Genomic DNA, 19827 nt, shown 5'->3' on the forward strand with positions numbered 1-19827 from the left:
AACTAAAGTTGACAGCAGGTATTTTTTGTAAGTTGCAATAACAATTGAGTAGCTGCAGATTGCATAAACATGTTGTGTCACATAATGTCAAAGTTATTTGCAAAAATTATACAATTTGGAATGCTTGAATATGAGACACAACAACGTACTGAAACATACATTTATAAGAAAATGAGAGCAATCATTGATATAAAAGGTATTTTTTGGATGCATTAAGTTAGCAGTGCTATCAGGGTTAAATAGGTAAAGTAAGAAGTTCTTTTTAGTTAGCTACTCAGAATTTGTCACACACGTCTCTACTTTTCCCTCCATTGCTAAGACTCACACCTCTTCTGTGTCTTCTAGCTTGCCTTGCTTAGGATCTTCAAAGTCCCGTGAGTAAATATCCATCAGGGGCAAACATTGAGGGCTATTTCCCTTGGACATGCTGATGTGCAAATATTTGCCTACTGTTAGCAGGGAAATGTCCGGTCTTGGCCAAAGTCTGACTTTTCCATGGTGATGGTCATTGCTCCTGCCCTCTAGGCTTCTTCCCTCCCATGCCTTTGACCTCATCTTATGTCCCTTGATTGACAAGTACTCTCCGGGAATTTTTGATCCAGAAGTGTTTCATATAGAACTCAAAGTTTCCTCCTTCTTCCCTTTTTGGTTGGCTTACACTTTAAAAGTCTCCCAGACCTCTTATTTCCGAGGCCCTGCTATTTTATTTGCACTTAAAGCAGAAGAGGCAGGTAAAGCTACACTTCTTTCAGCATTTGGTTGATCTGGGGTCTCAAACTCCCAAGGACACACCTCAGCTCGAGCTATTAAAGGCTGTGGAAAGTTATTACTTGAGTTATAGGGGCCAGGCACATTTTCCTTCAAGGAAGATGTCTTTTTTTCCTGGTCTCCTAGTTGGTTGAGATTTTCACGCTCGACTTTTGATGCTACAACTTTGGGGGGCAGTTCTTCATACTGCCCAGTACACACATTGGCTGCGTGATGCTGACTGGTATTCTCAGCCTTAGGTCTCCCTGGGAGAACCCGAGTCTTGGGAATCAAATGCTTCTCATCTTCAAAAAGAGATTGGCCTTGGCTCTCCCAAGGGCACACCTCCGCCTTATCTGTGTTCTTCTGACTGGACTGCTGACACGCTTCAGCTGCCTTAGGCTTCTGATGAGATTTCTCCTTTAAGGAAGAAGTTGGGTTTTTCTCCATTTCAGAAGCTGCAATAGATACATGTTTTTGAACTTTTGATTCTGAAGGCACTGGATCAGGGGTCATGTCATAAATCTCCCAAGGGCACACTTCCCCTATGTCAAAATTGTCCTTCATCCGTGTGGTACCTGGGCTCATGTCAGGATTGGCAGTGGGAGCACTGACCCTCTGTTGTTTCATAATTCCAGATTTCTGAGGTTTTCTTGGCTCCTCCGAGTGATTTGAGTTTGGGGTGGCAGAATCTTTAGTCTCAGTGTTATCTGAATTTGAATATTTTCTGTTTGTCTCTTTATCTTTTGGCAGAGGTTTCTGGGATTTAACACGTTCTTCCACACCTGACATTTGGGTTTTCCCAGCTAATCCAAGAGTCTTCTCCTTGGCACTTGCTATGACACTGAGAGACTTTTGTAACATAGATGTTCTTGGGTGCCCAGGCTTCTTCTCTGAACTGAGATTGTGAGCACTTGCTGACTTACACACCAAAGGCACTGACTCTGTAGACTCAGACTCACTGTTTTCTTTAAGATTTTGTGTTAGTTTTTTACTCGACAGAGACTCTAGTGTGGAATTTTCTGTAGGCTCCTCTTCTTGACTTTCTGTCGGTAAGCTATTGGAATCGTCTGTTTGTTCTCTTACATGATCGTAAGTGCTGTGGGATTTCTTTAGTGAGAAGACTCGGTTTTTCAGGGACTCCTCCTTGGGTTTCCCAGAGTTACATGAAGACTCTTGTGGGTTCTTCCTAACGAGGGCAGTGCTTTGGGCTGTGCTGTGGTCTGTGACTTCCTTGTCCTCTTTGGAACACTGCCTGCTGACAGTCTCTGGAATCTCAGTAATTCGTCTCATGATCGACCGTCCTAAGCCCTTCTTAGAGCACCGCTTTTTCTGAAGGTGGGGATTATTTGTGATCATCTTCTTCCTTTTGTATATTTCCAGTTGGGCATAGAGTTTCTTCAGCTCATCCTGTCAGAACAAGAGCAAATTCAAAGAGGTACAGATTTAGCATTTCAGCTAGATAATGTTACTAAATGTTATTTGAATGCAGTAAGCTTGAACTCTGTAGGGAATTGCCCTACAGATTTTCCCAACATTTGTAGTCAACTTTCTCTTCATTCCTACTTTCTGATTATTTTGTGTTTTGTTTCACATGGAGCTTGAACTTTAGGACATGAACTCATGCATTCTATCTTTGCTTCACGGATCAAGCACTTTGAACTTGCAAGTTACCTGGACCGTACTGAACCTGGACCATAACAAAACACAGCATGTCCATCTACAGATGAGCTCTATATTTAAACAATATTGTAAGCATCATATAGCCATTGAAAAAGTCACAACTGAAATTATATTAGGTTAAGGGACAATAAAAGCACGTTCTTCCTCAAGATGCTGATCTATCACCGCAGATTATTTTAAATAATCTGCGCTCTCTGCTAAGAGATCTACTTTACCTTTCCATCAGTAAGATGTCATAAACATGTCTTATGGAACATGTATAATCATTTAACCATTATTACTGCCAACAAGTCAGTCAAGACTATTGAAGTTGGCCAGGCTACTGTTAAGAGGTGAAATAGCCCGTACATCCTAATTTATACCATGAGTATATATTTTAGAACTGGAGTAACAGTATTTGGTATCTTCAGTTCATACGCAAACACACATTTTCTCTCTAACACACACATACACACACACACCAACTCACATATGTTTGCATGTATAAATGGACTCAATCTGACATAAAAGAGAGGGGATACTGGCGTTACCCGAATGTCCTCTGGATCTAGGCTGTGCTCACTCCAGGCTGAGTTGATACTGCTGTTCAGGTAGGATCCAGATCGGCCCATGTCTAGCTCATCTTCATAGGCTTCTGTAGCAATATCATCTCGTGGGTTATTGCTTGAATGTGAAAACTGCAATAGATATTCAATATGAGCTGTAGGCATTAACCCATTGTAAAACATAGCACGGTAATTTTCTAAGAGTTATAATGTTAATTTCATTTCTTCACTCAGATAAATCCATTCACTAAATTCTTTACAAAAGATTTGAAAAAAGTATTTGTGTTTTGTTTTCCATGTTAAATGCTATAACCATTAGTAAGGCAGTATTAGCACTTGGTCCCCTCTCTGACTCCTATTTTCACCTTTGTCTTTTCTCCAGGCTCCCAGTGTTAAGTTACATTTATTCCTCTTCCATGATACATTTGCATTTTTTAAATGAAAAAAAAAAAGTAGAAGAACCCAAATAAATGTTCTCTTTAAGAATAGCAATCTAGACCCACTGGAAGATGGGTGGGAAAGTTTTTTTGAATGGTGGGGTCTATCTGGTGTTGAAGCCCTGGTGGCACACCGGGTAAGAGATATGGCAAGCTACATACAGCTGCTAACCAAAAGGTTGGCAGTTTGAATCCACCAGCTGCTCCTTGGAAACCCTATGGGGTAGTTCTACTCTGTCCTATGGGGTCTCTATGAGTTGGATCGACTCAGTAGCCACAGGTATCTGGTGTTAGTCATTTCACTTCACCTAGGTAAGGATGTATTTCATCCATGAGCACAATTGGCCCTAATCACAGGAATGTGACTTTCAGTCTACTCTACATAGGCCAGCCGACAGGAGATTTGAATACCAGGCTCAGTTCTGCTGACAGTGAGATCTTAAACAAGTCAGAGAACCTCTCTGAAGCACAGATCTTCTCAGCCTAAAGAGCTTGAGGTTAAATGGCATCTAAGTTTAAAACTCAGATTCACTGAAATTTCAGAATTTATCCTTAAAAAAGCTCATCATTATTCTTAAGTTCTTCCTTCATGACATTTTGAAATATTTTGACTATTTTCATTTGGTCTTTTAACATTTTTCAGTCTCAGGTACTCTTGCTACCTCTATTCTTTTTTTTTAAGTGGAGAAGTCAGGAAGAGTGAATTAGATAAATGAAGGCTAGCAGGAAGGAAAATCAAAACAATCCAGCCACTTGGATAACCTGTAAGCTGAGTAACTGCCCTGTAAAAATTGAGAGAATAGGTTAGAGAACATGGATTCTCTTCTCCTAGCTTATCATCAGGTCAGGTTCCTAAAAAAAATGAACATATCACTTTCTTATAGCAAAACCAAAAAACCCGTTGCTGTTGAATCAATTCTGACTCATAGTGACCCCACAGGACAGAGTAGAACGGCCCCACAGGGTTTCCAAGGAGCAGCTAGTAGGTTCGAACTGCTGACCTTTTGGTCAGCAGACAAGCTCTTAACCACTGGGCCACCAGGGTTCCTTCTGATAATAAAGAGATATCTTACTGTAAATTTTTGTTAAAATATTCAGCTAGCCTGGTGAACATGAATATGAGATAACATGTGAAATGGCAATTCTCTATTTAAGCAATAATGAATGTTTTGAATTGAGGCTGAGAAATCCAAAGAAGCTGATAAATCTTTGCTTCCCTCATCTACTTAAATTTGTGGACTTAGGCGTGTCATGAATTTAGGCCATAAAGATGAATACAGCAGAGTCCCTGCTCTCCAAACTCTCACATGCTACTCTTTAAACCACCCTGGAGGTTATTTATAAGAATGAAATTGCTTTTCTTGAGCAAAGTCTTGGATAATCACGAGTTTCAGGAACAGTTATTTGTCAAATATTGTCCATTTCCTACTTTATTTTTTGTTAACACTTATCTCTATCTAAAATGCTATTTTAAATATGTATTTTGTTTATTTATGTTCTCCTCCCCACCATAATATAAGCACCATGAGAACATAGATATTTATGTGCTCGTTACTCTTATTCCAGGATGTTGAACGGTGCTTAACATAGGTCCTCGATAATACTTAAATTTTTAAAAACTGAGGTATAATTCACATACCATGAAATTCATCACTTTAAAATGTACAATTTGGCGTTTTTTAGCATATTCACAAGGTTGTGCAACCAACACCACTATCTAACCCCAGAGTATTTTCATCATCACCAGTAAAACTTTATATTCGTTAGTAGGCACTCCCCATGCCCCTTTCTCCTTTCCCCTGGTAACCACTGATCCACCTTCTGTCTTTATAGAGTTGCCAATTCTGGACATTTCACATACATGGAACCCTACAATATGTGGTCTTTTGTGTCTGTCTTCTTTAATTTGGCGTAATGTTTTCAAGGTTCATTCATGTTGCAGCAAGTATTAGCAATTCATTCCTTTTCCTGGCTGAACAATGTATGGATTTAAGACATTTTATTTATACATTCATCAGTTGATAGACATTTGGGTTGTTTCCACTTTTGGGCTATGAGTGTTTGTGTAAAAGTTTTTGCTCGAATATATTTTTCAGTTTTCTTGGAAGTGCAATAGTATTTATTGAACGAATAAACACTCTGAGTGTAAATCCATCTAATAAATGTGTAACTATATTAAACAAAGTATTAATATTATTAAGATAAACTTCAATAACAGACTAATTGGTGAAAATTGAAAATGGTGGCTAGTTGATATACTATACTTCAAGTAGGGAAGAAAACAGGTATTTTGCTCTGTTTATAACCATTTGGCTTTTTCTTTCTTTTTTTTTAATTGTGCTTTAGATGAAGGTTTACAGAGCAAATTAGTTTCTCATTAAGAAATTAATACACATATTGTTTTATGACACTGGTTGCCAGCCCCATGATGTGTCAACACTCTCCCCTTCTCGACCTTGGGTTCCCCATTTTCAGCTTTCCTGTCCTCTCCTGCCTTCTCATTCCTGCCCCTGGGCTAATGTGCCCATTTAGTCTTGTTTTGTTTTATAGACCTAAGTTTTGGGTGAAGGATGAAACTCGGGAGTGACTTCAGTACTGAGTTAAAAGGGTATCCAGGGGTCATACTCTTGTAGTCTGCAGTCTCTGTCAGACTAGTAAGTCTTTTTTTTTTTGAGTTAGAATTTTGTTCTACATTTTTCTCCATCTCTGTCCACGACCCTCTATTGTAATCTCACTTGGCTTTTTAATCAGGCTGAATCTCAATGTTTTGGTTAACTGTGAGAGTTGAAGTAAGACAAAAAATCAAAATTCTGGTTTCAGCTGTGCTACTGATATATTTATTTTGTGGCAATGATAAAGACAGATAATGCTCTAACATTTATTTCTTTATCTGCAAATGGGGAAATAACAATAATGCTGTAATCTGTATAATACATTTTCGTTTTCAAAACTCCTTTTATCATTTCAGTCCAAGCAATCTTATATATATGTATTATATATATAACTCTTATATATGTAATTTATGTAATATACATAAGTCAAACAATCATATATACTACTAGATTATTGCTATCATGTCATAAAAAAAAGGAAATTGAAATTATGAAAGATAATGTATCACACAGCTAGTTAGTGGTAGAGTAGGAGTCAGAATCTCTCCACTATACAATGTTGCCTAGATCAGTCATTGTCAGAATCTATCATTATTTAGTGAGATTCTTCTCTTAACAATAGTATAGTTATTTCTAGTCACATAAAAGCTCTCTGAATGTTTAAAAACACGAGACTTTTCTGAATGTGAATCTAAACAAAAGGATTTTTAGAATAGGATAATTGCTTTAAAAACGATGTTATACCTTGAACCTGTAATAATTAATACATAACTAGACACTAAAATAATTGAAAAAGGACTGAAACAAACATATGATGGGTTTTGCACAAGTCAAGGCACTTAAAAATTATGTAAAACATTTAATAAATCCAAAAAGAAAACAGTCTCCTGAGAGAGCTTTAAACAGTCTATAGTGTCAAGCAAATTTCCATACCTCCCTTTGTCTATATTGACAGATACTTTTTAAAGGAGAAATATCTCCTGCTCGTTTCATATATCTGTCTCGTGAGAGAAAGGCAGTGTTAGAAGAATACCTTTGGAATCAAAAGCAACCCGATGGTGACTGTCACAGTCAAATGGGTATGTGCAAAATGCAGCATCAACATCCAGTCAGACTGAAGTCTTGAGGCAAGAACAAATCTGAAATGAGAATCCATCGAGTTAGCAATCTATCAAAGATTTCTGCTTAAAACACTAGGATACTCCACAACTCTTTCCCTTAGTGTATTTGGGAAAAAAAAAAAAAGAAATTGTATCGCTGTTTCTACAAAATATGTTTTTATCATAGAAGAACGAGGGTCTAAGAAAATCTAACTGGGTGCATAAGTTATGAACACTTTCTTATTTGTTATTTTACATTATTAATAAGAAACACAGCATATACCTACAGAATGGGCTAAATATTTTCTAAGATTGTTTTGTAAGTAATTTGAATCTGCAAAGCAAAAGCAATGAACAAATGTGATTTCAAGGAAAACGTAGGTTATAAACTGGTGGTTTCAGGAAAACGGGCTATAAAACACATCCAAATGACTCTTGACTCTGATATTCTCTAGTTAAAGTCATCTAAAGTGTTAGTTAGAACTAAGACAACAAGAGTGGGTAATTATCTGCCTTTCTGAATGATCTCAGGGGCTTAAGTGGTAAACTATATAATGAATTAAGTGAGTAGACCAATGGTTTATAAAACACATCTTTCATAATAGACATTTTAGCAGTTCTGAAGCATCAAATATGTTTTAAGATAATTTAAAATGTAATGTTTAAAATCTGATCTTACTAAGGAATTTATAAAGTTGTGATGGAGGGTGGTCCAGAGGAAACATGGGTATGGGAGAGATTCCATACTGATGCCTACTATAGTAATTTTGGAATATTTCTGCAAACCATTGGGTGCATATATAAACTAAAAAAAAAAAACCAAAAAACTAAAGCTCTGGTTTAAAGGACTCCTCCTTATGGAGAAATCAGGGGTTGCTTTTCTAAAGGTCTTTTTTTTTTTTTTTAATCACACTCTTCTCTTATTTTTTTCCATCCATTATTTATCCATGAAAGCTAAATATGAGATTTTACTACAGTTTCTGGAATTAGAGAATTAGAATTTTGTTTCAATGATTTATATCATCAAATACAAAAAGTTAGCATTTATGAAAATGCTCATGACATCATAATAATAAAGCAAACATGGATGGCTAACAAGTGAAGAAACGATTTTTTTGTATCTGTATAATACCATAATTCATGACAAATTTACCAATAGGAATTTTTCACAAATTATGTTATTGATAAACCCTGGTGGCGTAGTGGTTAAGTGCTACAGCTGCTAACCAAAGGGTTGGCAGTTCAAATCCACCAGGCGCTCCTTGGAAACTCTATGGGGCAGTTTTACCCTGTCCTCTAGGGTCACTGTGAGTTGGAATCGACTCGATGGCACTGGGTTTAGTTTGGTTGGTATGTTATTGATATTTAAAGCAGACATTTCATCAAGATTTCATCTCTACCTGCCTCACCTCTCACCCCATGAACACGAAGCTAAAACAGAAGCTCAAGAGTTATCCAAAATGAAGAGTTATCTCCCGGCTGTCTGGAGAGGTAAATAAAATAAACATATAATACAGGGTTGTTGAGTCGGAATCAACTCCACTGTAATGGGTTTGTTTTTTTAATAATATACATAAGAGTGCAGGACCTTCACGATAGTTCACACAGAATTAAAAAGGATTTTCTGGATTTCTGTCTTCTCTAACTATCTTGTGAGAAAAGTGGCCCTTATACACCTGTTTTGAACATGACTGAATATTGACTTGGTTCAGGGCTGAGGTACTTTTGACACAGTCTGCTTGCTGGATTGATAAGCTTGTTTCTTTCTTTTTTAAGCATTGTAACAGGATCATTACACTCAGTAACAAGTCACACAGGGTTTCTGATACAATCTCAATTGTCTGGGGCTCATTGCCAGTACCAGAGCAGAGAGTTGCATCAAAGTGAATGGGTTTACATTTTAAAAGCATCCTCATGGGCTGGAAATTCCTATCTGAAATGCCAATACAAGTGAACTTTAAACCTGCATGTCAATATCTGGAAGGAAGAAAGGTTACGTATATTTTAAATTAAAAAAGGGAAATCTTCCAAAATATAACTTAAAGTATGTTAATACCAATTATCTGTCAATTAATCAAGTTTTAATCATTGCCAGGCTTTTTAGGTTGCAATTCTGACTAGAAATGTCTTACAAAAAATTGGTTTTTGCAGTAGTTTTAAAGCTTCATTTTAAAAGAGAATTTCAACTTTTTAAAAATAGGTCGAAAAGCCAGGAGCATAAAAGTATTTTTTTTTTCCTCTCTTTTTTTAAATTGTGCTTTAAGAAAAAGTTTACAATTCAAGTCAGTTATTCAAACAAAAACTTATACACACATTGTTATGTGACCCCAGTTGCTCTCCCTGTAATGTGACAGCACACTCCTCCTCTCCACCCTGTATTTCTGGTGTCTGTTCAACCAGCCCCTGTCCCCCTCTGCCTGCTCATCTCGCCTCCAGACAGGAGCTGCCCACGTAGTCTCATGTGTCTACTTAGCCAAGAAGCACACTCCTCACCAGTAGTCCAGTCTAATCTTTGTCTGAAGAGTTGGCTTCCAGAATGGTTTTAGTTTTGGGCTAACAGAGAGTCTGAGGGCCGTGTCCTCTAGGGTCCCTCTAGCCTCAGTCAGGCCATTAAGTCTGGTCTTTTTACTAGAAGTTGAGTTCTGCACCCCACTTTTCTCCTGCTCCATCAGGGATTCTCTGTTGTGTTTCCTGTCAGGGCAGTCAGTGGGGGTAGCCAGGCACCATCTAGTTCTTCCAGTCTCAGGCTGATGGAGTCTCTGGTTTATGTGGCCCTTTCTGTCTTTTGGGGTCTTATTTTCCTTGTGTCTTTGGTGTTCTTCATTCTCCTTTGCTCCAGGTGGGTTGAGACCAATTGATGCATCTTAGATGGCCACTTGATAGCTTTTAAAACCCCAGATGCCACTCACCAAAGTGGGATGCAGAACATTTTCTAAATATACTTTGTTATGCCAGTTGACCTAGATATCCCCTGACACCATCGTCCCCTGCTACTCTGTCCCCTTGAAGTGTTTGGTTGTATTCAGAAAACTTCTTAGCTTTTGGTTTAGGCCAGTTTTGCTGACTTCCCTGTATTGTGTGTTGACCTTCCCTTCACCTAAAATAATTCTTGTCTACTATTTAATTAGTGAATACTCCTCTCCCTCCCTTTCCACCCTTGTAGCCATCAAAGAATGTTTTCTTCTGTGTTTAAACCTTTTCTCGAGTGCTTATAATAGTGGCCTCATACAATATTTGTCCTTTTATGATTAATTTCACTCAGCATAATGCCTTCCAGATTCATCCATGTTATGAGATGTTTCACGAATTCATAATTGTTCTTTATCATTGTGCAGTATTCCATTGTGTGAATACACCATAATTTGATTATCCATTCATCCGTTGATGGGCACCTTGGTAGTTTCCATAATTTTGCTATTGTAAACAGTGCTGCAATGAGCATGTTGTTGTTGTTGTTAGGTGCCATCGAGTTGGTTCCGACTCACAGTGACCCTATGCACAACAGAATGAAACACTGCCCGGTCCTGAGCCATTCTTACAGTCGTTGTTATGCTTGAGCTCATTGTTGCAGCCACTGTGTCAATCCACCTCATCGAGTGTCTTCCTCTTTTCCGCTGACCCTGCACTTTGCCAAGCATGATATCCTTCTGCAGGGACTGATCCCTCCTGACAACATGTCCAAAGTATGTAAGATGGAGTCTCGCCATCCTTGCTTCTAAGGAGAATTCTGGCTGTACTTCTTCTAAGACAGATTTGTTCGTTCTTTTGGCAGTCCATGGTATATTCAATATTCTTCACCAACACCACCATTCAAAGGTGTCAATTCTTCTTCAGTCTTCCTTACTCATTGTCCAGCTTTCACATGCATATGACGCGATTGAAAATACCCCACAGGTCTGTCAGTTTGTCGTACTGTGGGGGCTTGTGTGTTGCTGTGATGCTGGAAGCTATGCCACCGGTATTCAGATACCAGGAGGGTCACCCATGGAGGACAGGTTTCAGCTGAGCTTCCAGACTAAGACAGGCTAGGAAGAAGGACCCAGCAGTCTACTTCTGAAAAGCATTAGCCAGTAAAAACCTTATGAATAGCAATGAGCATAGGTGTGCACATATCCATTGGTGTGAGGGCTTTTATTTCTCTAGGATATATTCCAAGGAGTGGGATTGTTGGATCCTATGGTACTTCTATTTCCAGCTATTTAAGGAAGTGCAAAATCAATTTCCAAAGTGGTTGTACCATTTTACGTTCCCACCAAAAGTGTGTAAGTGTTCCAGCCTCTCCACAACCTCTCCAACATTTATTATTTTGTGTTTTTTTGGATTAATGCCAGCCTTGTTGGGGAGAGACGGTATCTCATTGTAGTTGTGCTCTGCATTTCTATAACGGCTAATTATCATGAGCATTTCCACGTGTATCTGTTAGCCGTCTGAATGTCTTCTTTGGTGAAGTGTCTGTTCATATCCTTTGCCCATTTTTTAATTGGGTTATTTGTCTTTTTGTAGTTGAGGTTTTGCAGTATCTTATTTTGTATACTGTTTATGCCATGTATTAGAACTTTTAGCATTGTCCCTATTTTTTCTTACATGACCTTTATCATTTTAGATTTTATATTTAGGTCTTTGATCCATTTTGAGTAAGGTTTTGTGCACGGTGTGAGGTATGGGTCTTGCAACATTTTTTTGTAGATGGATATTCAGTTATGCCAGCACCATTTGTTAAAGAGACTGTCTTTTCCCCAATTAATGGACTTCGGGCATTTGTTGACTATCAGCTGCTTATAAGTGGATGAATTTACGTCTGGATTCTAAATTCTGTTCAATTAGTCTATGTATCTGTTGTTGTACTAGTACCAGGCTGTTTTGACTACCATGGCAGTATAATAGGTTCTAAAATCAGGTAGTCTGAGGCCTCCCACTTTGCTCTTCTTTTTCAGTAATGCTTTACTTATCCAGGGGCTCTTTCCCTTCCATATGAAGGTGATTTGTTTCTCCATCTCATTAAAAAATGCCATTGGAATTTGGACCAGGATTGCATTGTATCTATAGATTGCTTTGGGTAGAATACACATTTTCACAATGCTGAGTCTTCCTATTCATGAGCAAGGTATGTTCTTCCACTTATGTAGTTCTCTTTTGGTTTGTTGCAGTAATGTTTTGTAGTTTTCTTTATATAGGTCTTTTATGTCTCTGGTTAGATTTATTTCTAAGTATTTTTTCTTCTCGGGGTCTACTGTAAATGGCACTGATTCGGTGATTTCCTCTTTGATGTTCTCTGTGTTGGTATAGAAGAATCCAATTGATTTCTGTATGTTTATCTTGTATCCTGACACTCTGCTGAACTCTTCTATTACTTCCAGTAGTTTTCGTGTAGATTCTTTAGGGTTTTCTGTATATAAGATCATCTCATTTGCAAATAGAGATACTTTTGCTTCTTCCTTGCCAATTTGGATGCCCCTTATTTCTTTATCTAGCCTAATTGCTCTGGTGAGGACCTCCAGCACAGCGCTGAATAAGAGTGGTGATAAAGGGAATCCTTGTCTGGTTCCTCTTCTCAAGGAGAATGCTTTCCGACTCTCTCCATTTAGGATGATGTTGGCTGTTGGCTTTGTATAAATGCCTTTTATTATGTTGAGGAATTTTCCTTCTATTCCTATTTTGCTGAGAGTTTTTATCTTGAATGGGCGTTGGACTTTTTCAAATGCCTTTTCTGCATCAATTGATAAGATCATGCAGTTCTTGTCTTTTGTTTCATTTATGTGATGGATTACATTGATTGTTTTTCTAATGTTAAACCATTCTTGCATACCTGGTACGAATCCCACTTGGTCACGGTGAATTTTTTTTTGGATATGTTGTTGAATTCTACTAGCTAGAATTTTGTTGAGGATTTTTGCGTCTAAGTTCATGACGGATATTAACCTGTAATTTTTTTTGTGTGTGTGGTGTCTTTACCAGGTTTTGGTATCAGGGATATGCTGGCTTCATAGAATGAGTTTGGGACTATTCCATCCTTTTCTATGCTCTGAAATATCTTTAGTAGTAGTGGCGTTAACTCCTCTCTGAAAGTTTGGAAGAATTCTCCAGTGAAGCCAACAGGGCCAGGGCTTTTTTTTTTTTTTTTGAGTTTTTTTTATTACCTTTTCAATCTCTTCTTTTGTTATGGGTGTATTTGGTTACTCTACCTCTGTTTTTATTAGTTTAGGTAGGTAGCGTGTTTCTAGAAATTTATCCATTTCTTCTAGGTTTTTGAATTTGTTAGAGTACAATTTTCCATAGTAGTCTGATACGATTCTTCTAATTTCAGTCGCGTCTGCTGTGATATCGCCCTTCTCATTTCTTATTTGGGTTATTTGCTTCCTCTTCTTTTGTCAGTTTGACCAGTGGTTTATTGATTTTGTTGATCTTTTCAAAGAACCAGCTTTTGGTCTTATTCACTCTTTCAGTTGTTTTTCTGTTCTCTCATTTAATTCTGTTCTAATTTTTATTATTGCTTTCTTCTTGTGCCTGAGGGCTTCTTTTGCTGCTCTCTTTCTCTTTGTTCAAGTTGTAGGGATAATTCTTTGATCTTGGCCCTTTCTTCTTTTTGGATGTGTGCATTTATTGCTGTAAATTGACCCCTGAGCACTGCTTTTGATGTGTCCCAAAGGTTTTGGTAAAAAGCATTTTCATTCTCATTTGATTCTATGAATTTCTTTATTCCGTCCTCAACTTCTTCTAAAACCCAGTAGTTTTTGAGCAAGGTGTTGTTCAGTTTCCATGTGCTTGATTTTTTTCCCTTGCTTTTTCTGTTATTAATGTCTATTTTTATGGTTCTATGGTCAGAAAAGATGCTTTGTAATATTTCAATGTTTTGGATCCTATTAAGGCTTGCTTTGTGGCTTAATATGTAGTGTATTCTGGAGAATGTTCCATGTGCACTGGAAAAGATAGTGTACTAGGCTGCTGTTAGGGTGCAGTGTTCTGTATATGTCTATGAGGTCAAGTTGGTTGATTGTGGCATTTAGATCTTCCATGTCTTTATTGAGCTTCTTTCTGGATGTTCTGTCCTGCACTGAAAGTGGTGTGTTAAAGTCGCCCACTATCATTGTGGAGCTGTCTATTTCTCTTTTCAATGCTGTTATAGTTTGTTTCATGTATTTTGGAGCCTTGTCATTGGGTGGGTAAATATTTATTATGGTTATATCCTCCTGATATCTTGGCCCTTTAGTCATTATATAGTGTTCTTCCTTATTCTTTGCAGTGGATTAAAAGTTTATTTTGTCAGAAATTAATACTGCCACTCCTACTCTTTTTTGATACTTGTTTGCTTGATATATTTTTTTCATCCTTTGAGTTTTAATATGTTTGTGTCTTTAAGTCTAAGGTGTGTCCTTGTAGGCAGCATATAGAGTGATTGTGTTTTTCTATCCATTCTACCACTCTCTATTGGTACATTTTGTCCATTTACATTCAGCTTAATTATTGATAGGTATGAGCTTTTATGAGCTTTAGTGGTGTCATTTTGATGTCTTTTTTTTTGCATTGTTGACAGTTTCTTTTTCCAGTTAATTTTCTGTGCTGAGTCATTTTTCTTTATATATTTTCTTTCCTTTTTTTTTTTTTATTGTTGTTGCTTTTGTATTTGCTGAGTCTTTATGTTTTTCTTGTTTTTAATTTTGATGTGTAGAATCTTTTGTTTCCTTTGTGGTTACCTTGATATTTACTTCTATTTTTCTAAGTTTAAGCCAATCTTTTATTTCTTTACATCACCTTGAGTTACTCTCCATATGAAAGGTCTATGACTACACTTTTTAGTCTCTCTTTTTTGTTTTAATGTTGTCATATTTTACATAACAATGTCTCTCTTCTCCTGTTTTGAGAGTTCTAGCTGTGGTTTATTTTTGTGATTTCCCAATCTGGGTTTATATCTGGTTGTTCTGTCCTGTGTTCTAGTCTTGGGTTGTTATCTGATGTTATTGATTTTCTAACCAGTAAACTCCCTTTAGTATTTCTTGTAATTTTGGTTTGGCTTTTGCAAGTTTCTTAAACTTCTCTTTATCTAGAAATGTCCTAATTTCACCTTCACATTTGAGAGACAGTTTTGCAGAATATATAATTCTTGGCTGGCAATTGTTTTCCTTCAAGGCTTTATATATGTCATACCATTGCCTTCTTGCTTGCATGGTTTCTGCTGAGTAGTCTGAGTTTAGTCTTACTGACTCTCCCTTGTAGGTGACTTTTCATTTATCCTTAGCTGCTCTTAAAATTCTCTATCTTTGGTTTTGGCAAGTTTGATTATAATATGTCTTGGTGACTTTCTTTTGGGATCTGCCTTGTGCACGGTTTGATAAGCCTCTTGGATAGATATCTTCTCATCTTTCAGGATATCAGGGAAGTTTTCTGATAACAAATCTTCAACAATTCTCTCCGTATTTTCTGTTTTCCCTCCCTGTTCTGGTACTCCAATAACTCCTATGTGATTTCTCTTGATAGAGTCCCACATAATTCTTAGCATTTCTTCATTTTTTTAAAGCCTTGTTTCTGATTTTTCCTCAAATATGTTGGTGTCAAGTGCTTTATCTTCAATATGACTAATTCTAATTGCCTCAATTCTGCTCCTATGACTTTCTGTTGAGTTGTCTAATTCTGAAATTTTATCGGTAATCTTTTGGATTTCTGTTTGCTGTCTCTCTGTGCAGCCTATTAAATTTGTCATTATGCTCTTCTCTAATCTTCCTAAGTTCCTCTAATGCTTTGTCTGTGTGCAGCTTGGCTTGTTCTGTATTTTGCCTGATCTCTTTCCTGATCTCTTGAAGAGTTCTGTATATTAATCTTTTGTATTCTACCTCTAGTAATTCCAGGAAATTCTCTTAATCCAGAAGATTTCTTGATTCTTTGTTTTGGGAGCTTGCTGAATCCATCATGGTCTGCCTCTTTATGCGATTTGATATTGACTGTTGTCTCCAAGCCATCAATAACTTATTGTATTTATTTATTTTATGCTTGCTTACTGTGTTCTAGGTTCTTGTTTTGTTTTGTTTTGTTTTGATATGCCCAAATAGGCTGTTCAAGTGAGGTAGTTTGTTAGAGCTGCTACTAGGTATATGAGCTCAGGAGTCTGTTTACTTTTCTTATATGGATTCACCTTAGGTGTCCAGGTAGTAGGTCACCAAGTCTGTGGTGCAGCCTCTCATGTACAGTCTTAGAGGAGCAGATGTGATTGGTACAGGCACAGGTATCTGGTTGCAGTAGGGGGTCACGCACTGAGCAAGGCAGGGGCCTGACAACCACCTCTGAGAGTGTGTGAGGAAAGTATGTCCTTGTTCCCTACAGCATGTAGGTGGGTGGGTTTTGCAACCAGACTATGGGCACCCAATGCTGTTGGCTCTAAGGACTGGGAGGCACCACTTCTCCTTGGGCCCCTGTCACAGGTTGCCAGTTGGTATGGGTGGAGCTGCCAGTCCTCAGGCCCCTGATGTGCATAGGTGGGGATCCTGGTTAATAGGCAGAGCGATATCAAATGTCTCTTCAAACCTGCCTCTCTGCCATATACCTGAAATAGCTGAAGTTAGACTTCAGGTGTATACTCTGTTGTACTGTGCTAATGAGAGTCTAGGCTGTTGAAATGGGCCCACACAGGACTATGCAGGTGTGAAAGGCATTCCAAGTCTGTGGACCCACTATGCCTGTGCCTAGGCAAAGGAGCTGTTTCTGCCCTGAGTTCCTGGCTTAGGGGAGGTGGCAGATTATTTTTTCCCTGTTTGTTAATTTGTTCCTTCTTCAAGGCCATGAGAATGGTTCAGGGCACATGACAGATCTTACCCCTGGCCCAGGGAAAGAAGCTGTCACTGAAGCTGACTCAGGACTGGTGCAGAGAGGAGTCAGGCAAATGGGAGCTTTTTCCCAAAGCAGTGTTTTTTGCTCCACGTGGTAACTGCTCTGCATGGTAAATTAGATGCAAGTATTTATCTTTTGCTGATTGCATGCTGCTTTTTGCTGACTCTGGAGGCATGAATGGACTCTCCACTGCTCGGTCTCTCTCAATGTGGAAAACGTGTCCTGAATACCACTGCTATTCTCACCGTGATTGCACCAGCAGATCCAGCCTCTGGGGTCAGGTCTCGCTGCTTCTGAACTGTCTATCCCTCCCCCTGCCACTGAGTCCAATTCCTTAGCTCTGCCTTTGGTGTTCAGGGCTCCTGGATTATCATATATAATTGATTCACCTGTGCTTTTGAGTCTTTTTTTGTAAGAGGGACCACAAGAAGCATCTGACTACTCTGCCGTCTTGGCCCTGTGTTTGAGCATAAAAATATTTGAAAATTGTGGTTAAAAATAAAGCAAACCTTTTTAAACTCTTGCTCTTTCCTAAAGGTTTGTTTTATGCTTAGCACTAAAAATAAATGAAGGATTAGAACAGATTGGGCAAAATGCCTGCTGCATTGTTCAGCCTTCTAGACTTAATACTCTGATGTTACTTTATTTATCTCATATCTGACAATGTGGTAAGAATAAAGATAATTCCATATGAATTATGTAGTCACAGTTTAATTATAACTATTGACTTGATAACAACAGGACATTTTGGTTTGGTGTATATATACATGTAGAGGGTCTGTGGAAGAGAAAAAGACCCTCGACACGATGGATTGACACAATGGTTGCAATGATGGGCTCAAGCATAGCAAGGATTGTGAGGATGGCACAGGACTGGGAAGTGTTTCATTCTGTTGTACATAGGGTTGCTTTGAGTGGGAACCAACTCAATGGCACCTAAAACAACAACATGTGTATATGTATACACACACACACACACACACACACACACACACACACACACAAATACATACATACAGGTAGTTCCTGACTTATGTTGTATTTGAGTTACAATGAACCATACTTATGATCACTCTTTTTTTGTACGTTTTATCACTAGTAATATGTACTACATATAATGTTGCATCATGTAATTTGCTGATGTCACCACATCTATATTTATATATGTTTCCAACCCAAAGACAAAGATTGTATTTATAAAGATAATGATCATAAAAGGCAATAATAATGAATAATAATATATATGAACATATATGCCATATTTGATAGAGAATACCTATGCTGTTAGAAGTCTTATTTACTGTTATTTATTCTGAGTAAAAAATTACAAAGATGGATTCAGTTTATTATATTATGGCTTCTTTTTTCTTAAAAAAACTAAAAAAAATTATTGCAACCATGACATATATGAGTTCAGTCTATGTGATAAATAAGTAATTGTGTATACTTGACTTCCTGTTGCCTATTACTTGTTCCATATTCATCCCCCAAAATAGTGTTTTACAAATTTAATGTGTTAACTATAATTTCATTCCATGTTTTTTTATGGCTGTACAAATTAAATTTCCAAGAGAGACTAGATAATATATACTATGAGTCTTTGATGACAATATGCCACAATCTGATCCAATCTGGTTAACATAGAAAGATAGTTCAAATTTGGAACTTTTTCTTCAGGCGTATTTAGGTTTGCCCAAGGATATACCAAAGCCTCTCAAAGTTAGTTAGTCTTTCTGTGTCATGCTGTTACCACTGGAGTCCTCTCTATCTGAAACAAATAAGGGTCCACACAGTTGTTTGAAGGAAAATTGATTATGTATGTTATGTCTACTCAATACCAAATCTACTAGGTACAACATTAACACGATCTGAGCTTGTGTCTACATGAACTCAGCTCATAGTTCCTATGATTCTTTAGGCTGGGGTGATGAGTTGTTTGAGATTCTGTGGTAAAGGCTTAAAGCAAACTAAGAAAGCTGTTTTCAGTCAGTATTTACCACATGTCTCCTATGACTTTGGTCATTACTAAAGGAGTATTTTCTGAAGTGTGGCTGCTGTTGTCAGATGTCAAGGGAGGATTGTGGGGGGTTCTGTGGTCAACTAAATTTGGGAAATGCTGGCTAAACAGATTTAAAGAGGTTTCCTTACAGCAGAACTTCTCAGCATGCTACTTTGCATTGTGAGGCTCCAAAAAGGGTGCTATAAAATGCAATGTGTCATAGATATACACACTTGCATTTCAAAACATCTAAAAATGATATACTAATATCTTGTTGTTAGGTACTGTTGAGTTGGTTCTGGTCATAGCAACCCCGTGTATAACAGAATGAAACATTGCCGGTACCTGCACCATCCTTGCAATTGCTGTTCTGCTTGAGCACACTGTTGTAGCCACTGTGTCAATCCATTTTGTTGAGGTTCTTCCTCTTAGCTGTTGACCCTCTACTTAACCAAGCATGATGTCCTTCTTCAGGGACTGGTCCTTCCTGATAACATGTCCAAGGTACGTGAGATGTAGTCTCACCATCCTCACTTCTAAGGAGCATTCCAGCTGTACTTCTTCCAAAACAGATGAGTTCATTCTTCTGGCAGCCTGTGGAATATTCAGTATTCTTTATGGACACCATAATTCAAAGGCATCAATTCTTCTTCCTTATTCATTGTCCAGTTTTCCCATGCATATGTGGCAATTGAAAATACCATGGCTTGAATCAGACACACCTTAGTCCTCAAAGTGATATCTTTGCTTTTTAACACTTTCAAGAGGTCTTTTGCAGCAGATTTACTCAAAGAAATGCATCATTTGATTTCTTGACTGCTGCTTCCATGGGTGTTGTTTGTGGATCCATGTAAAAGGAAATCCTTGACAACTTCAATATTTTCTCTG

General features: G+C 37.8%; 1 protein-coding gene across 1 annotated transcript in view; it reads right to left on the reverse strand.

The window, feature by feature from the left end:
• Window positions 1-289: 289 nt before the first annotated feature.
• The window catches only part of GPR158 (G protein-coupled receptor 158), a 567445-nt gene continuing 547907 nt past the window's right edge, over window positions 290-19827 (reverse strand). The window contains exons 9-11 of the mRNA XM_049881810.1: window positions 7058-7163; window positions 2961-3107; window positions 290-2157 (exon numbers count right to left, since the gene is read on the reverse strand). Coding sequence (XP_049737767.1) covers window positions 682-2157; window positions 2961-3107; window positions 7058-7163 — 1729 coding nt within the window. The 3' untranslated portion in view covers window positions 290-681. The remainder of the gene's footprint in view (window positions 2158-2960; window positions 3108-7057; window positions 7164-19827) is intronic.

The sequence above is a fragment of the Elephas maximus genome, chromosome 4 (assembly GCF_024166365.1).
Source record: "Elephas maximus indicus isolate mEleMax1 chromosome 4, mEleMax1 primary haplotype, whole genome shotgun sequence".
NCBI classification, from domain to species: domain Eukaryota; kingdom Metazoa; phylum Chordata; class Mammalia; order Proboscidea; family Elephantidae; genus Elephas; species Elephas maximus.